Genomic DNA, 24,172 nt, shown 5'->3' on the forward strand with positions numbered 1-24,172 from the left:
TAAGTCACTCCTCTTCGCTCTGCTTCAGATCCTCTTGCGCATGCCTTCCTCGATTCAGGGTCCTCAGGGGTCTTTACAGATGAAGTACCCCAACCCTTTTCACCCATATCTGGTCGCGTGGCACCCCAGGACAATTTAAGGCTATTTTCTCTTGCCAACTCTTCTTAATTTGCTTCCAAAAGGAACACTTGTCCTCGATTAAATGGATAATCGCTGACGGCCAAGGTGCCCCACCCCTAAGCGCAGGTTAAATGTTGAAACATGAAACCGGGCTGGATCAAGAAGAAGGGAGCCTAGACTGGCACTACCCAGACCTCCCCAGCGCCCCTTCCCCCCAGCGCCCCTTCCCCCCAGCGCCCCTTCCCCCCAGCGCCCCTTCCCCCCCAGCGCCCCTTCTCCCGCAGCGCCCCTTCCCCCCCAGCGCCCCTTCCCCCCCAGCGCCCCTTCCCCCCAGCGCCCCTTCCCCCCCAGCGCCCCTTCCCCCCAGCGCCCCTTCCCCCCCAGCGCCCCTTCCCCCCCAGCGCCCCTTCTCCCGCAGCGCCCCTTCCCCCCCAGCGCCCCTTCCCCCCCAGCGCCCTTTCTCCCGCAGCGCCCCTTCCCCCCAGCGGCCCTTCCTTCCCCCCCAGCGCCCCTTCCCCCCCAGCGCCCCTTCCCCCCAGCGCCCCTTCCCCCCCAGCGCCCCTTCCCCCCCAGCGCCCCTTCCCCCCAGCGCCCCTTCCCCCCCAGCGCGCCGCGCCGCACGCTCGCTGCGGGACACCGGGTCTGCCTGAGGGGGCAGCGCTGGCCCCGCCCCGGCCCCGCCCCGCCCCGCCCCCGGGCAGTGGGGCTGGCGGAGGGTACGCGTTGTCACCGCCCCCCTGCCCCCTCTAGCCAGTCACATCTCTTCTCTCCCCCAGCCCCCTCCCCCCCGCCGGCTTCGCGCTCTCCATTGGTCGTTTTGAAGAGCGCGGCGCGGCTGCTGGCGGCGGCGGGCGGGCCGTTGGCTGCGCTGAGGCGAGCGCCCGGCATGGAGCGGGCCGGGGCGGCCCCGCGGGGTGAGGGGCCGGGGGCGGCGGGGCCAGGGGTCCCGGGGTCCCGCGGGGGGCTGCGGGTGGTCGGGGCACCCTGTGTGCAGGGACGCGGCAGGCGCCCTGCGGTGGGTCGGTCGGTGAGGGGGGGGGCACCCCGCCGGGCAGGAGCGGGGAGCGATCCGGGGGGACCCTGCCGTGACAGAGGCGATCGCGAGCGCCCGTGGGGTGGGGGTCTCGGGGGTGACCCGGAGGGCGGTTTGGGGGTGAGGGTGTTGCGTACCCCAAAGGGTGAGCGGGGGGGTCCCCGTGAAACGGGCGCGGCTCCGTAGTTTGGGAGGGCGGGCAGGGTCTGGGGGTGCCTTGGAGCGCTGGGGAGGCGGGGGGCGCCCGGGGGTGCCACGCTGCTCTGGGGGGTCTGCGGAAGCCTTGGGGGGCAGGCGGCTGGCGGGGGGGCCCTCAGAGCCCCGGGCGTGTGGGCTGTCAGGTGGGGCTGGGACAGCTTTAGGGACGGGGCGAGGGCCTGGGGACGGGCTGCCCCGCCATAGGGTGCCCCCGTACCCCCAGCCCTCAGCCAAACCGGGGCTGTCAGGGGTATCGCCTGCCCCGCTGCTGGGATGCTCCTCGCTTTCCCGCCTGCCTGCGTTAGCAGAGGGCTTGGCCGCAGCTGGGTCCGGCTTATGGGATACGTGGCCGAAGCAGGGCCATCGGCGGCATCTCCCCTTGCCTTCTGCACGTCGACTAAGCCCCGCACAGCCGGGGTTTCGGGTGGTATCACGCCCCAAGCGCCGGAGAGCTCTGAGCTTTACGTGCCGGCGAGTCTCTGGGCAATATCACCTGCATGGAAACGCTCTGGGGACTTCTGGGACCAGCCTTGCAGGGCTTGGGCAGGGAGCGTGGGGGACCCGCACAGTAATGCTGTGAATGCAAAAGAAATCCTGCCAACACCGAGGTTGCAGTGCAGGCGCTGCATTTTCCTACTATCTCTTTGCAGAGCAGCAGAGGAGACAGTTCCAGGAGTGCCTAGCGGCCAAAGGAAAGCTGAAATGCCTGAGTGCAAAGTAAGTCAGGAGGATGTTGGGCTTGGACTAGGTGATCTGTAAAGGTCCCTTCTGACCCAAATCACTCAATGATTCTCTGAGGTAAAGCTGCCTTCCCAGCTTCCTAGTGTCTGCCTTCTCTCCGTAGCGATTCCCCAGTGTACAATGAATCACCTCCTCCCAGTGCCTCGCTGTCAGGGCAGCGACTGGGGACGGCTCTGCCCCAGCAGCGCTCTGCAGGGTTACTGGCAGCAGGAGCAAAGGGATGGTTTGAGTGGTGACATTTCCTGCTGCTTTATATTGTCTCTTCTGGCTATTTTCTGAGTCTCCACAAAACTTTCTCATCTCGGGTCTGACAGAACAGGGCTTTTCACCAGCAGCTCAGCTTTGTAACTGGGCCTTGAAGAAAGGGTGATTCAAGTCTCACCACTGCTTTTTAATGGCAGCTTTTAGTGGCCTTCCGGGACAGGTTAATATTAGCAAGGGGCATTTTCAGTGCATTTCAAAGGAAATAGATACAACCACCTGTTAAATGAGTTACCTGGCTCTGGGACCCCTTCGCTGCCTTGCTCGGTTCCTCTGGAGCCAGGCTGCACGCGGCCGTGCTGCTGTGAGCACAGGCTGCGGGTAGCGAGGCACCTTTCTGCAAAGCTTTTAATCAAAATCACTGATGTGCTTGGCAAACCCAAACACTCAAAAGACTAATATAATAGAAACAAGGAGAGAAGATTCATGCTGCTGCCCCACCTCCCTGCTTCGCTGCCAGCGCCTGGGCAGCTGAGGGGCTCGTGAATCAGCCACCGCAGCGCCGTGGCTCCCCACGGCAGAGTGAACCCTGGCCAAAGCACTCTGAGATGCCGCCGAGACCGGCAGCACGGCAGCGGCTGACTCTGATGCACCTCAGCTGTCTGCAGCATGTGGGGCAAACTGGGATGCCAGCCGGGGGCAGCAGCCCCAGGAGCCTCCAAACCTATTGTGGTCTCTTGCCTGCCAGGCCCCCCTGCCCGCAGACAACATTTTGGTTTGTTTCATTCATTTTGGTTACTTTTGCTGTCAGTGGAAGCCGTAGGTCTTGTAACAACCTTGGGTATCAATTTTTTCTGTTGCCACGCAAAAGAAAAAGAATACTACATGGTACTTCCTTGACAGCTTTTTGATTTCCAAAGTCTTGTAAGCCCCTGTGACTGAGACACCCAGCAGCAGTTCAGGTATTTAACCTTTTCTGCAACAGCTGTTAAATAACCTGATACTTTTTTTGGCTTCCTGCAGATCCCTTTTAAAGGACCAGATGAATCGCCTGAATCCACACTCAGAACCAGTTTCTAAACTACAGCACGTAAGTAGAAATCTTTTGAATCTAGCTTTGTATTTCACGCTTGAAGCGAGTCTGGGCAGAACAGGGTACCCAGATCAGGGCAGTGAGTTCCTGACCCCTGCTAAATAGCTGGCAATAAGTCCACAAATTATTTTTCAGAGGAACTTAGTGTGGGAGACTCCTCTTCCGCCCATGCGCCGGTGTGTCTTGTGTTATTGCTCTCTTGACAACTGCTTTGTCACTATGCACGTCCCCTGTGCTAGTGGCGCTGGAGCAGGAGCGAGTTGTCAGGGTTTGACTGAGCTGAGCTCTCCGCGGGGCTGGGGTTCGCTTTGTCTCTCCAGGTTGACAGGAACAAGAAGGATGCTCTTGGAAACGTGGTGAAGGGTGCTCAGAGGGATGGCAAGCTTGGTGCCAAATCCACACAGCACACTGGCCACGCTGCTCAGCAGAAGGCTTCAAAGACGTCCCAGAGAGCAGCTGTGGTGCATTCAGAGGAGCCAAAGAAGAGGGCAAAGCTTCCCGTGGGGCTTGTGCCAAGGATGAGCCACTCTATGCAGGCCAGAGGGACGCTGCCAACTTCAAACTCTGGTCACCTAAATCCAGAATCAAACAAGGAGCCTGGACAGGAGACTGTCACCACTGCAGCACCTCGGTCTGGAAGTGACCACCCCCCTCCTGGGGCACCTCGCTCCCTGGATGAGGACCTGCAGGACAGGTTGGTCTGCAACAAAGAGAACGTCCAAGCACAAGCCACCACGCACCCTGTGCTGAACAGACCTTTTCAGTCTGATGGAAACAGTCTCAGGAACAAGAGAGTCTTGGCTCACCTGCAAAGCTCGGCCACGTTGTCAAGAACCATCATGGGTCCAAAGGACAGAACTAAAAGCCACCAGGCTAAAGAAGAGCCGATTCAGGATAAATTCAGGAAAACCCTGCCAGTCTCAAAGATTGTGTCTCAAAAACCAAGTGTCAAAACCCAGCCATTGCAGCCCCCTCGGTTACTTACTGGTTCTACTAATTTGCTACATAAAAAACCAGGGGCAAACCAGGAAAAAACTAATAAGGCAAGGGAGCCTGTAGGAAAGCCACTCGGCGTACTGCCCATGGGAGGTCTGAAGCACCACAGCAGACCCCCACAAATGAAAAGATCTCCCACAAAGCCTCTGGCCTCCAGCAGGCCCCAGGGGACCACAAACCTGAAATCCACCCTGAAACCAGGTGGCACAGTGCAATGGCAAAGGCCCACGGCTAAAGGGGAGGTGGATAAGAAGGGTGTGAAGGTGCCTCCTGGATGTGCAGCAGCATCCCGAGTGACAGTCCCCCAAAAGCAGCCTCGCACAATACACAGCTCCAAAACTCGAGCAATTGAGAGTGATTTTAAGAGTAGGAGAGAGAGGCTTAAACCAGAGCTGCCAAAGGCAAGTGGAATACAGGCTAGGCGTGTTCCCAAGACCCCGTCAGCAGCGGATCGGAAGTAAGTAGCAGCTTTGGCCGACTCTGTCCTCGCCTCCAGGGGACAGCAGAGTTTAAAGCGTTTAACTGGGTGAACGAGTGCCAACTTGGTGAAAACAGGGTCCGAAGTCCCCTTATCGCTGAATGTCTGTTTGGAGGTTGATGCCCCAGCGAAGGGGAGGGTGGGGATGAGCTTTGGTGGTACCCTGGGTCCCTCTCCCACCAATTCAGCAAGTGGAGGAGAGTGTGCGGCTGCTCTCCTGTTTCATCTTCAAGGCATTCTTACACTTGAGAGGGTTTTCCCTTCTGAGCCTAGAGCTTGGCTGCATTTTTGGGCTAGATGTACTGGTTCTTCCTGAGCAGCTGAAGTTGGCTAGAGGGAGATTCCAAGGGAAAACAGTAGCCTGTCAAGTGCTGGTGGTCTGCTGGGATGGTAACAGTGATCCCTTGGTCCTTTGGCAGGAAACAGCTGGAGGAGTGGTTGGCATCCAAAGGCAGGACGTACAAGCGGCCACCTATGGTGCTGCTTCAGAAAAATCCAGTGAAGCTGTCCTGGAGAAATGTCAAGGAGAAAGAGAAGCCAGAGAAACGAGAGCAGCTCTGCCTGGAGAGTATCAACAACTTATTAACTGAGTGCTTGAAGCTCGTTGAGGAGGTAGGAATGGGAAAGGAGCTGCTTGAACGGGCTCCTCTTCTTCTGGAGCATCCCAGGAGATGAGGGCCATGTCCCCACAACAGCACAGAGGGGTCTGGAGCAAGTGTTCTTGCTTGCTTGGCTGCAGTTGCCAGAGGGGTAAAACATCATGTGTAGGAAAAGTAAAGGTCCTGATGGAGTTACGGGTAGGCCAAAGGCACGTGAGATATGCTACTGGGGAAAACGGAGCAATACCCGGCCACGGGGCTTGTGTGTGACATTGCGGGTGTCCTGGGCGCTGGCAGTGCAGCCTGCAGCGGTAATTTCTGCGGCAGCAGCCCTGGCTGATTGAGCCGGCTTGCCGTACGTTGCTGGTGGGCCTCGCGGCTGCTGTGAAGTGTCACCTCTGGGAATGCTGACCGCTAGCCCTGCTCCGGGGCTCGGTGGCTCCCATAGCACAAGCACTGGAGAGTCTGTCCCTTGACATCCCTCTGAAATATTAGACTCATTTTACCAAGGGGAAAATAAAGGCAGGAAAGCTGTTATCTGTTCATTTTCAAAACCCAGACTCTTCAGAGACTCCATTTCCTAGAGAGCACTGGGAGAGCAGTCACTGACAGCTCCCCCGCGCACGCCTCCGGCCCTTACAATGACGCCGTTCTCTGGGACCTTGCCCTTCTTGCAGGGTGTCCAGGCAGAGGAGCTCTCTGCAGTGCTGTCTCACGTGCCCCAGGCAGAGAAATTTGCCAAGTTCTGGATCTGCAAAGCGAAACTCCTTGCCCGGAGCGGCCCTTTTGATGTGACGGGGCTGTACAAAGCGGCAGTCTGCGCTGGTGCTGTGGTGAGTGAGGCCCGCTTCTCTTTGGTAGCTCCCTGGATTCCCTGCCTCTGTGCCAGCAGGTTTCCTCCAGATTCGGGGGTCAGATTTTGGGGTGAGTTTAGCAGTGCTAGTCACTGCTGGAAAAGCCCTTTAGAGATGCCAGTCCCTTTTTGTCCCATAGAAACACCTCCGGCTTTAATCAGCCAAGCAGGCAGTGCCGTGCGGGCATGAACAGGGCTGGGGGGAGGACGGGGAGGACACGCGCCATGTCGGAGCTGTAGCTGGAGGCAGTGTGGCAGCGGCTCTGCTGCCTTGGGTGGCGTAACTGCACGTCTGGTGGGATTCGCCCACGCAGGGTGGGCGCCTGCCCAGTCGTGCCCGTACGCTGACAACTCACTCAGAGAAGGGAAATCCTGCAGCCTTTTGCCGCTGTCTCCAGCACAGGGTGTCATGATGCAGCAAAAACCTTTTCTCCTATTCAGCTCTAACTCAAGTCTCTGTTCCCAAGTCAGGCCTGCCTTGACCCGTGTTCTGCTTTTCCTGCAGCCACTCCAGGAGCTCAGAGAAGTTGTCCTTGATATTTTGAAAGCTGCAGAGCAACCATCAGACGGTAACAAATATGTGCATGTGGGGGTAGGCTGGACTGTGGGCAGGCTGGGGTTCCCTGCCGCTGCAGGCAGGGAAGCAGCATGGTTTGCAGTCTGTCCCAGCACCCCGTGTCTCTCTTGGCTTTGATGGAGACTGAATGTTGTTAAAGTCCAGAATCCTGATCTCAAAAATGGGGCAAGATCCCTCTGCCAGGCCTGGGCACACGTGTCCAGGTGCCCTCACCCATGTCTGGAACGCTGTGGTGTTGTAATCCCTCCCCGGCTGCCGCTGTTTCCCCTCTCTGCAACCACGCTGCCCGTTTCCTCTCCTGTCAGGGGAAAAGGCTGAGCAGCCCGTTCCTTGGGAGCCTACAACGCCCTGCCCAAGCAAGGGGCAGCTTGTGGCAGCAACTCCCTGCCTGACGGGGAGGTCCCTGACCAGCCTGCCCGCCTCAGTCAAGTTACAGGTTACGTCTGCAACCAGGTAAGGCTGAGCTGCCCGCTCCCGGCAGCAAGCACCCTCTGCCTGCACCAGCGCTCCTCTGCAGGATTTACCTAAAGAATCTCATCCTTCCCACAGAGGAAAGGAGCTGCTGGAAGGCCAGGAGCTGAAATTCCTGACGCCAGTGCGGCGCTCGCTGCGGATAGAGCTGGCCGGGAGCCACTACCCATTGATGCTGAAGGACCATGACCCTGTGGTGTCATCCCTCAGTGAGATCCTGAATGCGGAGGAGGAGACGCGGTTCTTCTTCCGGAAAAACAAGGCTTTGCCAGAGGTGGCAGAGCTGGAGGGTTTGAGTTTGTACCCCCCGGACAGCTGCTGAGGTGGGGTGCAGGCTGCTTGCTCCCCATGCTGCCTTGCATGCACTCCGGCAACTTCTCTTTGCCTCTTAGATGTAAATATGTAGGGGTGGCAGATAATAAGCCTGTTTCAAATATATAAGCACTGTTATAAATATATAAAAACTTGCAGCAGAGATGCAGCGTGGCCTAGTGAGTAGCGTGCAAGGTCCAGGGTTGGCAACACGGGCTGTGTCCCCTGGGACTGCCCTTGGCTCCGCTGTGACGCACACCCCGATCCTCCTGCTGTAGGATGATGTCAGCCAGGCTCTGCAATGCTCTGGGCACCTCCTGGTGATCTGGAAGCGGTGTCCCAAGGGATTTGCTCCAGAGCTGTGCTGTGCCCTGCCCAGACAGCACCCGGATCTTCCCTGCTGAGCGGCACACACAGACCCGATGTCTCAAGTCGCAGGTGGCAGGGGCAGGAGGTGCTGGGGTACCCGGGGGGGCTGCAGCAGCTCCTGCCCAGGCCCTGAGGACGCTGAAGGCATCACACGTGAGTGGTGCAGACGTCCTTGGGATTCAGCTGGCCGGGGTCCCGGTGCCCTGTGCACGGCTGGGGGCTGGGGACTGGCCAGCGGGGACAGCTGAGCCCTCTCGGTGTGCTCAGGACCCCCGCAGCAGCCCCCTAAAGGGCTGTCCCCGCACCCCAAGTGAGGGGCAGCACGTGGGTGCCGGCAAAGGGCAGGTTGCTGGGGGCTGCCACGGCTTCCTGGCTGCAATGAGGGGTAAAGTGGTACGCTGCCGTGGAGGGGAGCCCCCTTGTCACCCTCCTGTCTCCAGCAAGCAGCGGTCCCCTCCTCATCCCCCCTTCCTGCCTCCTCCCAACAGAGCCACCGTCAGTGTTGGCTCAGTGCCTTTATTGAAAACCTTGGTGCTGGAAGAAGTCTCAGAGCTGAATGTGGTTGTCCCTGTCTGCTCGGGGAGCACAGGCGGCCCAGCCCCTCCTCTGGGGTGCAGGACACTGCCGGCGGGGAGGGTCTTGGGCTGCTGCCCTCTGCCCAGGGGCTCGCGCTTGTCCCCAGCTGCTGGCTGACGATTTGGGGATTGCCCTTTGTCCCCACCTCCCGGGCTTAGGAACAAAGCCATTTTCCTTTAAAATAGCCGATTTTATGTTTCTGCAGAGCCAGGAGTCTTATAAATACAAAAGGGTAGAAAACAGGAGAGGGTAATAGCAGTTAAAAGAGATTCCTGGGGAGCATTTGTGCCCCCCCAGAGCCCTCCAATGCTCAAGCAACATCCACCCAGGGCCAGGCACTGCCGCTGGAGGGGCAGAGGCAGCTGGGACCACTGACCCCTGCAAAGGGGGTTTTCCAGCGACACCCCCTTGGAGCAGCGGCGCTGCCGGCTCGCCCTGGTGTCAGGCGGCCCTGAGTTAGCGTCGAGCGGGCTGGGGGCCATGAGGAAAATGTCGGGGGGGGCCCTTCTCCTGGCGTGGCACTGGGGAGAGGGGCACCGCTGCTTGGGCAGGGGTGCGAAGTGGGGCACAGGCAGGGGCCACCGAATGCCCTCCCAGGGGCTGGCGCCTGCCAGCTCAGCAGCCATCGGTGCTGGCGTGGCCTCAGGCTTCGCCGTCATCCTCTTCCTCCCCGCTGGAGTCCTGGGGGGCCCCAGTGACCTGAGATGGAGGGGGTGGCTCAGTGGGCACAGGACCCCACTGGCATTGGGGTGCCGATGCCAGGACGCCCATGCCCGCAGCCATGGGGTGCTCCTGTGCCCTGCCACCCACCTGCTGGCCAGGGTGGCCGTGCCAGGCCAGCCGGGGTGCCAGGGCCACACCTGCCTCCCCGGTGTCCAGGCGGCCGTGCTCCACCGTCGACTCGTGTGCCATCTGGGGCAGGGAGAAGGCTCACAGAGTGGGGCCAGCCCCGAGCGCAGCCATCAGCCCTGCACCCCTCCTCAGGCACGGAGGGAAGCTGAGGCGGGGGTCTGGGGCCTGCGTACCAGGACAGGGGGTGCCCGGAAGAGGTAGCTGAAGGGGTAGTAGAGGAAGTTGATGAAGGAGGCTGCGTAGAGGTCAGCGTAGCGCATCAGCTGGCTGGCGAAGAGCGTCTGGCGTGAGCCGCAGCGGAACAGGCTGCCCATCTTCCCATAGCACATGTCCATCTCATGCGTGACTTTCTGCGGGTGCAGGGCGGTGGTCAGGGTACCCAATGCCCCCCCCCCCCCCCCCGGGTGACCCCCATGGCAGGGGTCGGTGCGGGGAGCTGAGCTGTGTGCCCGCCAGGACGGTGCCCTGGGCATCACCTGGATCCGACGCTTGATGGAGCTGATGTCCGGGCGCTCGCTGCTGCCGCTGTCCAAGTGCCTGGAGTGGGAGATGCCGGGCTGGGGGCTCGCCCGGGGGGAGGGGGTCCCCCACAAGTGCCTGCACCCACACCCTCTGCCTGCCCCACACCCACTCACTGGTACAGCTCTGCCAGAAAGAGGTCAAGGCTCCGCAGCTCCTCAAACAGCTCTGCAAGGGCAACAGGGCCAGCTCAGCGCAGGCGGCGTCCCCCTGCCCGGCACAACCGATGCAGGGCTTTGGGGTGCGTCCTCCCAGGGCCGGCTTTGCCATCGGGGTGGGGGGGGGGTAGGGGGCTGCAGGTGTCCCTGTCCAGGCGCTGCTCACCACTCTTCTCCGTCCAGACCTGCAGCTCGCGGGCCAGCTCGGGCACCACCAGGAAGGTGCGCCAGCCCTGCCGCTTCTTGGATTTGAGGATGTCCCCAAAGATGTGGTCCCCCATGTAGAGGATGTCTTTGCCCTTCACGCCCAGCAGGTCACACACCACATCCGAGGAGCCTGCACCAGCCGGACATCAGGGCCACAGCGTGGGCACGTCCCCCCGCGCCATGCTGCCCTGAAGCCCCGCTGGGCGCTCACCGCCGGAGTAGACGGCGCAGTGCTGGAGCGGGCCAGTGTACGTCCCAATGCGCAGCTTCCCCGTATCCTGCGGGACAAGAGGCCCCCGGGGTGGCAGGGGCAGGGGAGTACCGTTACCCATGCCCACTCGGTATCCACTCAACAGCAAACCCATGCCACCGTGCCCACGGCCGCCCCCACCATGGTGGGGGGGGGGTCCCCACCGTGTTGACTTGGCGCAGGACGGTACCCTCAGCGAAGAAGAGTGGCTTGCGGGTGTCCACCACGATGAGGTCAAAATAGGATCGCCAGGGGCTCTGCGGGGTGTTGGGCTTCCAGGTAGGGGGTGGGCAGGGTCAGTAAGGGGCTGCCGATGGCACTCTGCACCCCCTACCCAGCCCCCACCAGGGACAGACTCACCTCCTTCCCATCGCTGAAGTCAAACAGGTAGGACATGATGGCCTGCAACAACAGCCGGCATCGCCACCAGAGTCCCCGGGGACGGTAGACCCCTGCCTGTGCTTTGCTGCCCACCCCCAGGTCCCCCCAGGGCAGGCTGGACCCAGGGGAGGCAGGGGGACGGACACACAGACACCCCCTACTCACGTCAGTGTAGTTGTAGTCGCTGTTGGTGGCCAGAAAGACCTTCCCCACCTCCTTCATGCGGCTCAGCAGCAGCGGCACGCGGGGCTGGTGAGGGGCATGTCAGAGCGGGGGGGACCAGGGGGGTCACGGGGACCCGGCTGGGGGGACTGGGGTGGGGAGAGGTCCATGGGGGTCCACAGACACTCACATCCTTCACCACATATTTCTCCAGGTTCTCCAGTGTCTTCTTCTTCAGGCAGCCCTGCACAGGGGATGGACCGGGCTGGCCAAAACCTCCCCGGGGAAGCAGGGGGACACCCAGTACCCTCAGCATCCGCCCCCCCCCCAGCCCCCTGCACCCACCGAGAGGTGGATGTGGTCCATGGCCTCGCGCACGTCCTGGAACATGCTGCGGAAGGACATGAAGAGGTTCCCGTGCTTGTAGCCAGTGTCACAGCTGCAAAGGTGAGGAAAAGGGTGTGGGGCAGTGATGGCGGGCCCTGCTGAGGGGAGACCCACCCCACCCTGATCCACCAGGTCAAAGCCCCCACCCACCATCTCCCTCTTACTTGATGTATCTGGAGCAGTTGGTGAAGAAGTCCACCAGACAGGCGTAGAGGTGAGCCTCTGCCGGGGATCAGGGTGTGAGAGGGGGCATGGGGGGAGGGCAGCACCCCAATGGGGTTGAGGGGGGCGGGGGGGGGGGGAGGGGGGGGGGGTGCCTCACTCACCCGTGAGGTTGAAGAGGGTGTTGAGGATGTGGAAGCGCTTCATGTCATCCCGCTGGATGAACTTGTTGGGGTAATAGCGGAGAATTTCGGCCCTGGGGAGGGAGCATGGAGCTGCACCCCACGCCAAGGGGCCCCCTTATACCCCCCCATCCCCCAGGCGGGGGTCCCACACTCACCCCCTGAGGAAGCGGAAGCCGTGGGCGCAGACCAGCAGGTTCCCATGGGAATCCACCTTCAGCAGGTTCCCATACAGGGCATCAAACACCAGCCCCCTGCACCACACATCCCGTCAGCGGGTGGGGGTCCCACCGACGCCTCCACCCTGTGTGCAACCCCCCCAAAAATAAACTCACCGTGTGGGGAAGGTGGGGTCATACTTGTAGGCGAGGATCTCATGGGGGTACCCGATGGAGACGAGGTGCTCCAGTAGCAGGGCAAAGGCCAGCTCCTCATAGTCAGGGGACTTGTACACTGGGGGGGGGCACGGAGGTGGCATGGGTGGGGGCTGGAGGTGTCCCGCCGCCCCCCACCCTGCCTCAGCCCCCCGTCCCCAAAACGCACTGGCCAGGGTGTAGTCCATGTCGAAGCCAAAGCACTTGATCTTCTCCAGCGCCAGGCTCCGGTTGACGAAGATCCTGGGGGTGACCGGGGGGTACAGGGGCTTATGGGTGCGGGGCAGGGGTGGGTTCTAGGGCTGGGGTGGCATGGAGAAGGGGATGGGGACCTGTCCCCATGTCGCCAATCCCTGTCCAGGGGGCTGGGGAGGGCTTCAGGCCGGCCCGTGCTCAGGGGCCCCTCAGAGAGTTATTGGAGCAGAAAAATGGGCTTTTGAGCTGGAAATGGAGCCGGGGGTGGGGGGCAGGGTACACGCCGGGAAAGGGATGGTGAGGTTTTGGCCTGACCCCCACCCGCCCCCCGACCCCGCGTGTCTAAATGGGGGGCCCCCCCCAGGGTCTCTGCCCCCTCCTGCACCCCCCTAAGAGTCCTCCCCGGTACCCTGGGGTCCTTCCCCCAGGGCCTGCCCCCCCCATACCTGGCCCCCGCCCCCACCATCCCCTTTCCCGCTGCCCCCTATCACGCCTCCCCCCGCCCCACCGGTGCTGGCAGTCCCTCCGCAGCGCCCGCGGGTCGCCCTGCCCCGGGCCGGGGGCTGCCGCCGGGCCCCGCTCCCCCTCGCTGCCCATCGCCGCCGCCTCCGGCCACCGCCTCCGGCCGCCGCCGCTTTAACGGGGCCCCGCGGGACCGCCCCGACCCGGCCCCCGGCACCGGGCCGGCCCCCCCCGGGAGCAGCGGCCAGGCCCGGACCCTGGGCTCCCCGGGGCGGTGACCCCCAAATGGGGCAGTGTCGCCCCCCGCCCCGTGCACCCCCAAGTGGGGCAGCGCCTCCTCCCCGTGCCTCCCCCAAGGGGCTGCCCCCTCCCCCCCGCCCTCCAGCCCCCCCCCCCCGGGGGAAGCGCCCTCCCACGGCCCCGACCCCGACGGCGCCAGCAGCGGCCGCGGGCGCCGGGCCCGGAGCCCCGGGGCCGGTGTTTGCCCGGCGGGGCCGCTGGCACCGGGGAGCGACCGGCAGCGAATCATTAACTGGGGTCAAGGACCGGCCCCGCCGCCGCCCCCGGAGAGGAGAGGGCGGGGGAAGCACCCCCGGCACCTCACACCAGCGATGGGGCGGGGGGGATAACAGGAGGGGGCACCCACGTCCCGTGGGACACAGCGCGGTCTCAGTAAGGAATGTTCCCATCCCCCCCCACCCCGTGGGACTCGTCACCGCCCCCACCCCACCCCCTGTCCGAGACACATCCCCACGGGGCACATTCCCAAGCCCACACGTGCCCATGGCTCCAGCCCCAGGCAGGGCTCAGCCCCTCCAAGGGACCCCCCACCCACCGCTGTTTCAACACCCCAGTGCCAACCCACTGACATGGGTCCCTGTGCCTGGCCTTGACCAGGGCACATCCCTGGTGACGGGAACACGGAGGTGACAGCAAAGAGCAGCTCCCACCCCAGGGCTGGGGGGCCGGTAAGAGGGCCAGGAGCAGCCCCCCGGCTGCAGGGCCCTGATAACACACACACCCCCCACAGGGCTGGGGGTGTTTACAGCCAGTCCCATGACACAAGGGGACACACGGGGCTCTTATCAGTTGCCCCAGGCTCAGCTCCCTCCCAGGGCGTGGGTCCAGGGAAGGGCAGGGCCGATGCCATGGGGCAGCCTGTGACAGGGGGCCCCCCCCAGAGCCCCACAATCAACAGCAGCACTGACCTACAAAGGAAGTCTTTATTGAGTCCGAGGTAGCAGCAGTGGGGGGGGAGGGAAGGGGGGGGCACTGGGGACAGGCCCCAGGGACCCCAAGCAGGATGGTTGGGCAGCATCTGGTGTCCACACGCCTACAGCAATGGAGGCAAAGCTGAACACAGCACAACAGCCCACAGTGGGAGGATGCCCCCCAGCCCCTGAGCCCTCCTGGGAGGGGCAAGGACCAGCCCCAAGGAGGAATCACTGCCAGGGGCTCTTAAATTAAGTCATTAAAAATAAGAAGAGTGGCCTCCCATAACTGCTAACCTAAAGCTACAGCGCAGCAGGGGAGGCAGTCTGGAGGCTGGCGCAGCCCACCACTGCACCCCCCAAGAAACTTAGCACTGACATTTATATTAAAAAAAAAAAATACTTCAGTGACAATACTATGCAGAGCTCAGGAAGCCCCAAACTGGATGGTAGCCCCCATCCCCCAGTGGGATGAGGCTCCCTGGCTCCCAGAGGGGAGGGTGGCAGCAGGGAAGCAGGAGCAGCACAAGCCCTGCTGCCCTCATGCCTTCAGGATGGCGTACTTGAAGACAGCCATGATGGCAGCGCTGATGAGACCCGAGATGGGGACGGTGACAAACCAGGCCATGAAGATGTTGCGGAAGAGGCGCCAGTCCACCGCCTTCCTGGAGCGCAGCCAGCCCACCGAGACCACAGAGCCCACCTGCGTGAGGAGCCGGGGCATGGCTCAAGATGGCAGCGGGACGGGGCACCCACCGGGTGTCCACCACCCCACAGCCCTTCACGGCAGGGCCTCAGCTGTGGGGCCAAGCATTTTGCTCCAGCCCTCGGGGACCCAGCAGACCCCAGGCAGAGAGAGGAGGGCAAGATGCTGCCATCCTGGAGCAGCAATGGGGGCAGGGCGCTGCAGCACCAGGGTTCCCATGGCCCCTTGGCAGCGTCCAGGGATCCATCAAAGGGGTTTTGTTCTCCCATCACCTCCCTGAGTGCCCCCTCACCCAGGGACTCCCGCCCCCCCAGCCCTGGGCAGCTGCTGCCACCCTGCATTGAGATGCAAAGGGTAGAGCCAGGACCTGAAGGCCAGCCAGCAGTCTCCTTCAGGCCCTCCCACACAGCTCAGCCTTGTTAGCACCGCGATTTGGGGGAAGCTGAGCTTGCACAGAGCCAGCACCATCCCCTCCTGCCCCCCACCTACCTTGCAGTGGGTTGTGCTGATGGGGAGGCCAACATTGGAGGCAACCACCACCGTCAGGGCAGAAGCCAGCTCGATGCTGAAGCCACTGCAGAGACAGGAAGCATTAGGGAATGTGGGCACCAGACCCGCCACGCTGCCCTGCGCGCATCAGGCTGGCTTAGCCCAAGCCAGACCTGGGACTGCTCTCTCCAGGCAGACCCTGCCCAGCAGGGCCTGCTCCTCACTTGGCTCTCCAGACCCCCAGCAGCCCCAGAATGACCCCCCAAGGGATGCAGGGAGGTGTTACAGGACCATGAACACCCCAGCCCCACCACCCAAGCAGTGAAACCCCCAAAGAGCATGGAGAGGGGCTCCAGGAATGGGATGCAGCTCTAGGACTGGCTGTAACCTCCACCTGCCCCAGGGCGGACAGTACCTTGATGGCGTGATGGGCGTCAGGTCCTTCCCCATTGTCTGGATGACTCTCCTTCCCCAGACCCACAAGCCGATGCAAATCCCTGCACCTCCATAGAGCAGCAGCCAGATGGGAGTTGCCCCCTCGGTAGCCACATGTCCCGTCTGATAGACCAGATAGAGAGCGACCAGAGGCCCTATGGCATTGCTGGAAGAGAAAGGAGAGCTAGTCCAGAGGGCCACAGGCTCTCGGCAAGGTGGGCATCAGCCCCAGCAAGAAACCCCACCGCTCCTGCTGACCCAACTGACCTAACATCATTGCCACCATGAGCAAAGGAGCCAAAGCAGGCTGTGAGGATCTGCAGGAACTGGAAGAGGAGGGACACCTCGGGTTTGTCCTGGTCATGCCATTCTTCTAAGGAGCTACTGCTGCCCTTGCAGTCACTGACTCCCATCTCCACCTGGGCTGTGTTCAGATCCACATCAGCAGCCGGGTGGGCATCTGCCACCGCATTGCAGTAGCTGGTGTAGCTGTCCATGCGGACCCTCTTCTTGGTGTCCGCCACAGGCCATGTCAGCTTCTCCATCTCCTCGCCCTCCTTAGCGCGGAGGGAGTCCAGGGGCATGCCGCAGATGGCCATGGTGTAGGACGTGTAGCTGTTGTTGCGTCGCAGGGGCTTGTCCCCCGAGTCCCCCATGCAGTCCCCCATCTTGGCCAGGTGCAATTTATGCAGGAGCTCCTTGTAGAGCCCGGAGTCCTTGTGCACTGTGTGGTACTGGTATTGCCCACTGGAGCTCATCTGGTGGCCCACAGCCTGGTTGAACTGGACAAGGCTGCCGTTGGGCAGCCGCACAGCTCCTGCCGAGAGATATGGCAGGGGTTTAGCACCCAGGGGTAGCCAGAGTGGGGGGAGACCACCCCAGCACCCCCGTATCACCCACCACTACTCACCACTGTTGATGCTGGTTTCCTTCAGGTCAAGGCTGGGAAGCCTCTCCTGCTCTGGGGCCTCCTCCAGGTCCCCAAGGTTGAAGGAGACCATCCTCTCCTCCGCTGCTGCCCGGTGGGGCGCAGCCGACCCTGGATCAGCAACGGGGCTCTTGGCATCGCCCAGGGGCACCTTGGGCTCCTCGTGGTCCTCCTTCGGGCTGATGTTCTTCTCCATCAAGGGGCTTTCAGAAGGACTGGATTTGATCTCGCCTGTGGAGGGAGGCTGCTGCCATCAAACCCCTTCCCACCACCACACCCAACACCAGGAGCAAGCCCGCACCCCTCACCACTCAGATTTATGGTAGCTAAATAAAAATTTACAGCTTCCCCCCCATCCTGAACTTTGGAAACTGCAGGGCAGTCACACCTTGTCCCGGGCACAACAGCCAAACCATCACAGGCCAGCTCATCTCCTATTTTTAGATGCTTCCCTCCCACACGGGGTGTGGTGAGCACCATTATGGGGCTTTTATGCCCATTCTTCCTACAGCAGCGGTTCCTCTTTGAGCCATGTTTGTCCCATCCCTGTCCCCAGTGGCCATGGGATGCTCTGGACCTGCTTTCTGGGGTGGTTGCCACTCCTGAAGCTGATGGGAAGGTGCCCAGAGGAGCTCAGCTCCTCTGCCAGCAGGACTCGCCTGCCTGGGCTCCTCTCCAGCTCCCACTGGTGGGTGACAAACCCAAACAGGAGCCAGTCTCCACCTCCCGAGGGCAGCCTGGTTTCCTGTCCCACTGGAAGAGCCAAGCCAGCAGCACCAAGCCCTGGAAGCCAAGGCTGTTATTGCCCCTCTACCAGGAAAAGCATGTTTTCCTCCAGGTGAAAACATGAGGTCAGCTCCTTCAGACAACAACAAAAAAACCACCTCCTTGTCACAAACATGACAATTTCCCAGCCAGTTTGCTCACTGCAGGGGCCAGGCTGCGGCATCCAGCCCCGGGCAGAGCTCACCTTGCCCTGCACCACCACCCCCTCCCAGCCACCTCAGCAGGCAGGGGAGCCTGCCTTGCAGGCAGGAGTTAAGCTGAAGCTCGAACAGCTGGAAGAACGTCAAGGGCAGCCATAAAGCTGTTAGTCACACCCCAATTACACTAGTCTGGCAAGGACACTGGTTATCCCCTCATCTCCAGTTCCTTAAGTGCCCCAAGCCTGCATGCAAAATTTATATGCAAGACCACACACGACTCCAGGAGAGCTGCCTGTACTTTTTGGGAGGCAGAGCTCAGGGCTGCTCTTTTGGATGCCTTTCAATAGAGCTTTTTTTTTTTGCTACAGGGAAAGGATTTCATCAGCTTACACAGCTTTAAACTTGTGATCTGCATCTGCCAGGCCAAAGATTGATCAGCAGGTATGTGGAGGATTAAAGGTTACACCAGTTAACAGGCAGGTTGCCTCCTGCCTTCTCTTCTTTACTGAACAGTGAAATCAGGCTGTCCCGTGCGGTTCAAGGAGAGATTGCCCTGCGCAGGTATCAGCTGCCAGACACCGCTCGGCAGCACAACAGCGGCTTTGAGGGGTATTTTGGGGTGCCATGGAGCAGCTTGCTGCTGCTGCTGCAGGTTAGCAGCATGCAGGGCCCAGCTCCATGGATGTGCCCCAGTGACTCAGGGTTTGCGGAGCAGCTTAAGCGATAACCGTAGCTGAGGATCCCTGCTAATAACAGCCCTGCGGCTAATGAGATCTCCCGCTGGGAAAAGAAGTTGGTTAGTCCGAGCGTGCCCTTCCCCAAATGGCTGCAAAGCGAGAGGCATTACTTACGTTCAATTTTCTTCTTCATTCTTGGACATACAATGAACCAGACGACGAGAGCACAGACAACAGCACTCCCCGCCGAAATTAGGAGGATACCCCACAGAGGAAGTTTGTCAAAGCCCAGCACTAGGAAATAAAACAACGGATCTTTGAAAACCTCTGGGCAAAAGCCTCCTCGATGTATGACTTTGCTCTTCCTGGCACGGGGACTCCACCACCTGCAACATCCCTGAGCTAATTCGCCTGCCAGGGAGAAACACCATCAGAAAGCCACTGCTGACCACACTGAAACCGAGAGTTTAACCCACACCGAAGCCCACCCCACCCCAACCCCCCCATTTACAGTCTCCCCCATCAAAAGCTAATCTTTCACATGTGCAGACACTTTCCCCTCCCTCCCACAGCCAAACCCGATCAGGGACCGGCTTGTGCAGGGACAGGAGGCTCCTCACAGCCCTTGTCTCCTCACTTGCTGCAATGTCAAAGAAAAAAAAAAAACCACACCACCCAGCACAGCTGCTGCAGCAACAGCTCCGCGAGGACACGCAGGGCCTGGGCTGCTCCCACCAGAGCACCCCACATCTCTCTATTAGCTCCTCCAGCTGCTGGGGAAAGATGGATTCTCCCACTTCACAAGACCCTAGGACCTTAAGCTCAAGTTTCAAGGCATGCAAGACATTACATGACCCAGTTACAAGCATTTTCATGTGCAGCATGACTTTCGGCAGAGGTTTTGCATTATACAGCCTGCTGCAGCCCCCAGTCAGGGTATCAGGTGCTTGTGACCACTCAACTCCCGCATTTTCCACTGCAGGCAATAATTTACTGCTCCTAATGCACCACCAGAAACATCACAGCTACCTTACCCACGCACTCGGCTACTTGCTTACGCCAAACCTGGCTCACTGAACACTACAAACCCTGCGCTTGAGCGCCACAAAGCTCACCCAACCCTCCTGCAGCTGAGGACTCCGGATAAACACAAATCCACCTTGCGGGTACCAAGTGATAAAGTGCTCTTGGAGCAGCACCACTGCTGCTTTGTGGCCCCAGTGCCCCCAGCAGCACCGCAGCAACGCCACCTTCCTCCCCCCAGGCTGGAAAGCCAAGGGAAGGGGAAGCTGACATCCCTCCAGAAGTTTTTCCAGCCACTGTTTACAGAGGAAACCCTGTGGAGAAAGCACTGACTGCCCGCACCCCACCTCCAGCAACTCCTCCGCAACAGGAAACCCATGCTCAGACCAAAAACAGCTCACATCGAGTCACCCCGGCAGATGGAGGTTACAGAGCCTCCAGCTCCGCTGGCAAAGCCACCCTCCCCTGCCAAGCCCTCTCCTACTCCTGCCCACGACCTGTCGCTCTACACAACAGCCAAACAAGCATTTCAATTTGGCTTTTCAAACGGAAGCACAAACTCCTCAGTACAGGTGCCAGCTCTTCTTGCCAGGGATAATTAGTTTATTCTTAGGGACAAGGTGAATCAGGAGGCACAGCCTCCATCCCTGCTCCTAGCCTCACTACTGGCAGCTCAGGGAATCTCTTCAGCAGCAGCCAGGTACCTGAGTTTTAGCACAGGTAAAAGAAGGGAAGGGGAAGTCATGTTATCTGCCAGTCCTGTGAAGTCTAAGGAGAAAGGTCTGGAGGGGTTTAGTTTGAGCAGGTCTCTTTGGTTGGGCAACTATCTAGCCCAGAACTCAGCGCACGCTAGCCTGCAGCCTTCTGTAACCGGCACAGGCCAGCCGCCTTCTAGGAGATTTCAGCCCTGTAAAGCAAAAAAGGGGTAAATCGTGCATTTAATGGAGGTTTTGCAAAGAATTTAAAAATTAAGGTTCAAGTATTCTCATGCGTACTTACAAGGCGCACCGGTATACATGATAGAGAAGAGGTTGATCCCCACAGTACAGGCGTAGAAGATGGGCAAGGCTCGCAAGCCATTGGGAACAGGATCTGCCTGCAAAACAAGGATCAGTGGCTGCAGAAAGCGATATCTCGCGGGCTGTGGAGCGGCCAAGCAGCAGCCCCTTCCCAGAAGGGGGTTTGCGACTTCAGCCAGCTGCTGAGCAAGCCACGGCTCCTGACAGCTTTTACAGAACCACCCACAGGGCTGCCACGGTCAGAACCCCCCCAGTTTGGGACAGAGAAGGTGACAAAACACTACGGGTCCCACGAGGCTCCCCAGGGACCCAGGGCAGGGCCAGCCAAGCATCCCACCACTCCCAAGGCTGGGGCATCTCATTTGTGTCGGCAGCCAGCGGCTGCCTGGCTCCTGAGCCCTTCCCAGGGCTCCCCAGCCTGCAGACCTCCACAGCCTCCAGCTGCACGTATGTTTTCTTTCAACTCCCCAGGCACTTTCAGACAAAACCATTCGTCAGACAAAGCTTTTACCTATTTCCAACGGACTTGGACAGAATGAAAAAGTCCATTACTCACAAAGCAGCTTATTTGACCACATAGTTGCATAGAGGGGCCCTCACCCGAGCAGCAGGAGCACTTAATCTCCGCTGCTACCCAGCAATCGGGGCCTAGCATCAGTACAAACACACTGAGCACTACCAAATGCCGAGCAGGACAGAGCAACTAGACTATTCAGCCCCAGAATGAAGCGTGACAGGGCCAGCCCAGCTTTGAAAGGCCAGTTACGCAAGGTTTCTCTGACAGCAGGGACACTGAATTGTTTTTAAGGGCTGCCAGGTAGAAACCAGCAGCGATAAGATCTTAACATCTCTTGAACCAGAAACAGTTAGAGCTAAGACCTCAAATAATTCAAGTTAACCTCAGATATGCAGAGGAAAGTGATGGAGTTCCTCTGCACAGCTGGCTGGATACCCCTGCTCTGGGCTGCAGCATCCCGCACTCCAGGGTCATCATCATCTCAGAAAGATGAGGTCTAACACTGCCACCTCCATTTCAGGCATCTTTGGGTGCCCGAGCCCTCCTCCTGGGCTTTCAGACATTCCCAACAGTGGGACCATGTCCCTGGAGCCAGCCCAAGCACCCCTCGCTTCACCTGGGGCCCCAGATGGGAGGAAAGCACAGTTTCCACAGCACCAGGGACAATTCTGGCCCTCCTGGCTTAAAAAAAAGCTATTTCTGTTGGTCATTGACTTCATCTGCAGCCTGACACAAAAGGAGATCCAGCCTTGTACCAAGACTTAGGAAAAGCCCAGCGAGAAGCTCTGATCTTATCAGTTCTGGGCTACTTCACTGTTTGGAAACAGGCAGGAACATCTGGGTTCCTGGCCCAGATGTTTTGCAGGAGGTTGAGTGAAGCCTCCTCACCTCCCAGGCACGACTTTATGGAGTGGCTCTACAAGGCTGGTGTTCCCATCCCTTCAGCTCCTCCTGAAGGGCTCACCTAAGGGCCTGGAAAGACTCTGGTGCAACCAACCACTCCAAAGGTCAGACAGTGGAGCACCCAGGAGCCCCACAGTGTCAGAAAACGGGGTGGAGAGGCCTTACCTTACGGAGGATGAATCTCCGGACAAGGAAGAACAGGACAGCAGACATGATGCCTGAAAGGAGGGGTGAGATGAACCAGGACAACACTAGGAGAGAAGAGGCACAATCAGCATCCCGTCACTGGAGGGGAAGCCCACGGGGCATGCAGATGCTGCCCAGGGGTGGTTACACAAGCTGGACTTACCAATCTTTAACAGCTCAGACCACTTGACACCTTCTTGCCCTTTGGCCACCAGCGAAAAGCCGATGGTTGCTCCAACGATGCAGTGCGTACCCGAAATGGGGAGCTTCAAGAATGAAGCCACCAGCTGCCACACAGCAGATCCTGGAAGAGAAGCCTGGTGAGAGAGCTGTCACCAGGGCACGCCACCCCCCCATTTTGTCCCCCCGTTCCTCACCGAACATGGCACTGATCGAACCCGCCATCAGCAGCTGCTGCTGCGAGGTGCCGTACACCTCCACATCGATGAGCCCCTTCCGGATGGTCTCGCTGACTTTGGCCCCCAGGAGGACAGAGCCGACAGTCTCAAAGATGCTGGCCAGGACACAGGCTTGCCGGAGGGTCACCACCCCCGAGCCCACCGCCGTGCCAAAGGAGTTGGCCACATCGTTGGCGCCGACAGAGAAGGCCAGGATGAAGGCGATGATGAAGCCCAGGACCAGCATCCAGAGGAAGCCCACCATGGGGACGGGGGGCACGGTGGGGGCCGGGTCCATGGTTTAAAGGGTGGTGGCGTATAAATAAATTAGGTATAAAATTAAACGGGGGGGAGGTTGCTATAGGGCGTGGGGGGGATCCGCCGTCCTACGGCCCCACCGGCTGCAGGGGCTGGGGGTTGGGAGCCGCGCCATGGCCTGCGCCGCTCGGCTTCATCCTGCTGGAGAGACGGGGCTTAGCGGCGGGTACCGGATAACGGCCCTTCCCGCGCCCGGTAACGGCCGCTCCCGCGCGCGCCCCCGCCCGCCGCCATGTGCCCGCCCCGCCCAGCGCCGCCGCCGCCGCCCGAGGCCGCCACTCACCGGCGCCGCCGCGCTGCTGCTCACCGGGGAGGGCCGGCTCCGCCCGGGCCCGGGCCCGGGCCCGCTCTGCCGGCCGGCCGGCCGGCCGGTCGGTCGGTCGGTCGGTCGGTCGGTCGGTCGGTCGGTCGGTCGGTCGGTCGGCCCGTCCGCACCGCCTCCGAGTGGCGCCGCCGCCCGCCGCCCGCCGCACTTTAACCGCCCCCTCCGCCCCACGTGACCGCCGCGCAGCCTGACGCTCTTTAACCGCTCGCGGCGGCCATTGGCCCGCTGGCCGCCGGGGAGGGGCGGGGCCGCGCCGCCATTGGGCAGCGCCGAGCTCACAGTCCGGGTCACGCCCCACCGGCTGCCGCGCCCCCGCGCGGGCAGCGCGCCCCGGCACCACGTGCGCGCCTGCGGGGAAGGGGAGGGGGAGAGTGGGGAGGGGGAGAGTGGGGAGGGGGAGAGTGGGGAGGGGGGGTGCGGGCGCGGGCTCGGCTCGGCTCTGCTGGGATCGGCGCGGTTTGGCCCGGCCCGGCTCGGCTCGGCTCGGCTCGACTCAGCTGGGCTCGGCCCAGCTAAGCTCAGCTCAGTTTGGCACAGCTCAGTTGGGCTGGGCTCAGCTCAGCTTGGTTGGGCTCAGGTCAGCACAGCTCAGCACAGCCCAGCTCAGCTCAGCACTACTGAGCTCGGCTCGGCTCGGCTCAGCTTGGCACAGCCCAACACAGGCGTGGGCTCAGTCCCAGCACGACTCAGCACAGGTGTGGGCACCATCTGCTTTGGGCCCGTGTGGGTCTGGCCCAGATCTGGCACGACTCTAAGCTCAGCCCCAGCACGGCCCCGGCACATCTTGGGGCTGGGTTCACAGAATCATAGAGTCACTAAAGCTGGAAAAGACCTCTGGTGTCACCAAGCCCAACCCAACACCCCCAGGCCTCCCAAACCACGTCCCCAAGTGCCACAGCTACACGTTGTTTGAACCCCCCCCCAGGGACGGCAACTCCCCCCCTCTCGGGCAGCCTGACCGTTGCACTGGGCCAGCCACACCAGGCATGGCACCGGCACGGCACCGGCTCGGGGGGCACAACCCACAAAGCACCGGGCTCGCACCATGGTGAAATCTGCCCTGGATCGGTGTCAAACACGGGCCTTGTGCCGGTACCAGGTGGGGGCCAGCACCCAGTAGCAGCAGCACTGGCCCTGGGGGTCCCGGTGCCGGGGGCACCCACCTCGCCCCAGCACCAGCACAGCCCACGTTCCCGCAGCAAA

General features: G+C 61.0%; 3 protein-coding genes across 7 annotated transcripts; 1 reads left to right on the top strand and 2 right to left on the bottom strand.

Annotated features, from left to right (window-relative positions):
* The first annotated feature begins 942 nt into the window (after positions 1 to 942).
* On the top strand, positions 943 to 7,835 carry CKAP2L (cytoskeleton associated protein 2 like). Of its 2 annotated transcripts, none has more exons than XM_064472847.1 (9): positions 943 to 1,034; positions 2,002 to 2,068; positions 3,317 to 3,383; positions 3,707 to 4,839; positions 5,280 to 5,472; positions 6,137 to 6,292; positions 6,818 to 6,881; positions 7,195 to 7,342; positions 7,439 to 7,835. In XM_064472847.1, the coding sequence occupies exons 1-9, from the start codon at positions 1,007 to 1,009 to the stop codon at positions 7,680 to 7,682; spliced, it is 2,100 nt and encodes a 699-aa protein (XP_064328917.1). In that variant the 5' UTR covers positions 943 to 1,006; the 3' UTR covers positions 7,683 to 7,835. The 2 variants fall into 2 exon arrangements, with proteins under 2 accessions (XP_064328917.1, XP_064328918.1); XM_064472848.1 differs by having other exon boundaries at positions 1,013 to 1,034; positions 2,007 to 2,068.
* A 706-nt stretch (positions 7,836 to 8,541) lies between these two features.
* Positions 8,542 to 13,203, bottom strand: LOC135317133 (cytosolic purine 5'-nucleotidase-like). The gene is made up of 18 exons (XM_064472849.1): positions 12,955 to 13,203; positions 12,421 to 12,494; positions 12,213 to 12,330; positions 12,036 to 12,131; positions 11,860 to 11,951; positions 11,698 to 11,755; positions 11,492 to 11,585; positions 11,337 to 11,390; positions 11,150 to 11,233; positions 10,964 to 11,005; positions 10,768 to 10,875; positions 10,565 to 10,631; positions 10,313 to 10,483; positions 10,105 to 10,156; positions 9,946 to 10,006; positions 9,643 to 9,819; positions 9,428 to 9,529; positions 8,542 to 9,316 (listed from the first exon to the last, which is right to left on the bottom strand). Exons 1-18 carry the CDS (start codon positions 13,041 to 13,043, stop codon positions 9,260 to 9,262), a joined length of 1,596 nt encoding a protein of 531 aa, XP_064328919.1. The 5' UTR covers positions 13,044 to 13,203; the 3' UTR covers positions 8,542 to 9,259.
* A 909-nt stretch (positions 13,204 to 14,112) lies between these two features.
* Positions 14,113 to 23,095, bottom strand: SLC20A1 (solute carrier family 20 member 1). 4 transcript variants are annotated; one of them, XM_064472747.1, is made up of 11 exons: positions 22,952 to 23,095; positions 22,306 to 22,782; positions 22,092 to 22,232; positions 21,908 to 21,993; positions 20,303 to 20,399; positions 18,455 to 18,574; positions 16,660 to 16,908; positions 16,017 to 16,566; positions 15,730 to 15,915; positions 15,315 to 15,399; positions 14,113 to 14,822 (listed from the first exon to the last, which is right to left on the bottom strand). In XM_064472747.1, the coding sequence occupies exons 2-11, from the start codon at positions 22,622 to 22,624 to the stop codon at positions 14,661 to 14,663; spliced, it is 1,995 nt and encodes a 664-aa protein (XP_064328817.1). In that variant the 5' UTR covers positions 22,625 to 22,782; positions 22,952 to 23,095; the 3' UTR covers positions 14,113 to 14,660. The 4 variants fall into 4 exon arrangements, with proteins under 4 accessions (XP_064328817.1, XP_064328815.1, XP_064328814.1 ...); XM_064472745.1 differs by having other exon boundaries at positions 22,306 to 22,785; XM_064472744.1 differs by having other exon boundaries at positions 22,928 to 23,095.
* Positions 23,096 to 24,172: the final 1,077 nt, after the last annotated feature.

This window comes from Phalacrocorax carbo, chromosome 24 (genome assembly GCF_963921805.1).
Source record: "Phalacrocorax carbo chromosome 24, bPhaCar2.1, whole genome shotgun sequence".
In the NCBI taxonomy this organism is placed as follows: domain Eukaryota; kingdom Metazoa; phylum Chordata; class Aves; order Suliformes; family Phalacrocoracidae; genus Phalacrocorax; species Phalacrocorax carbo.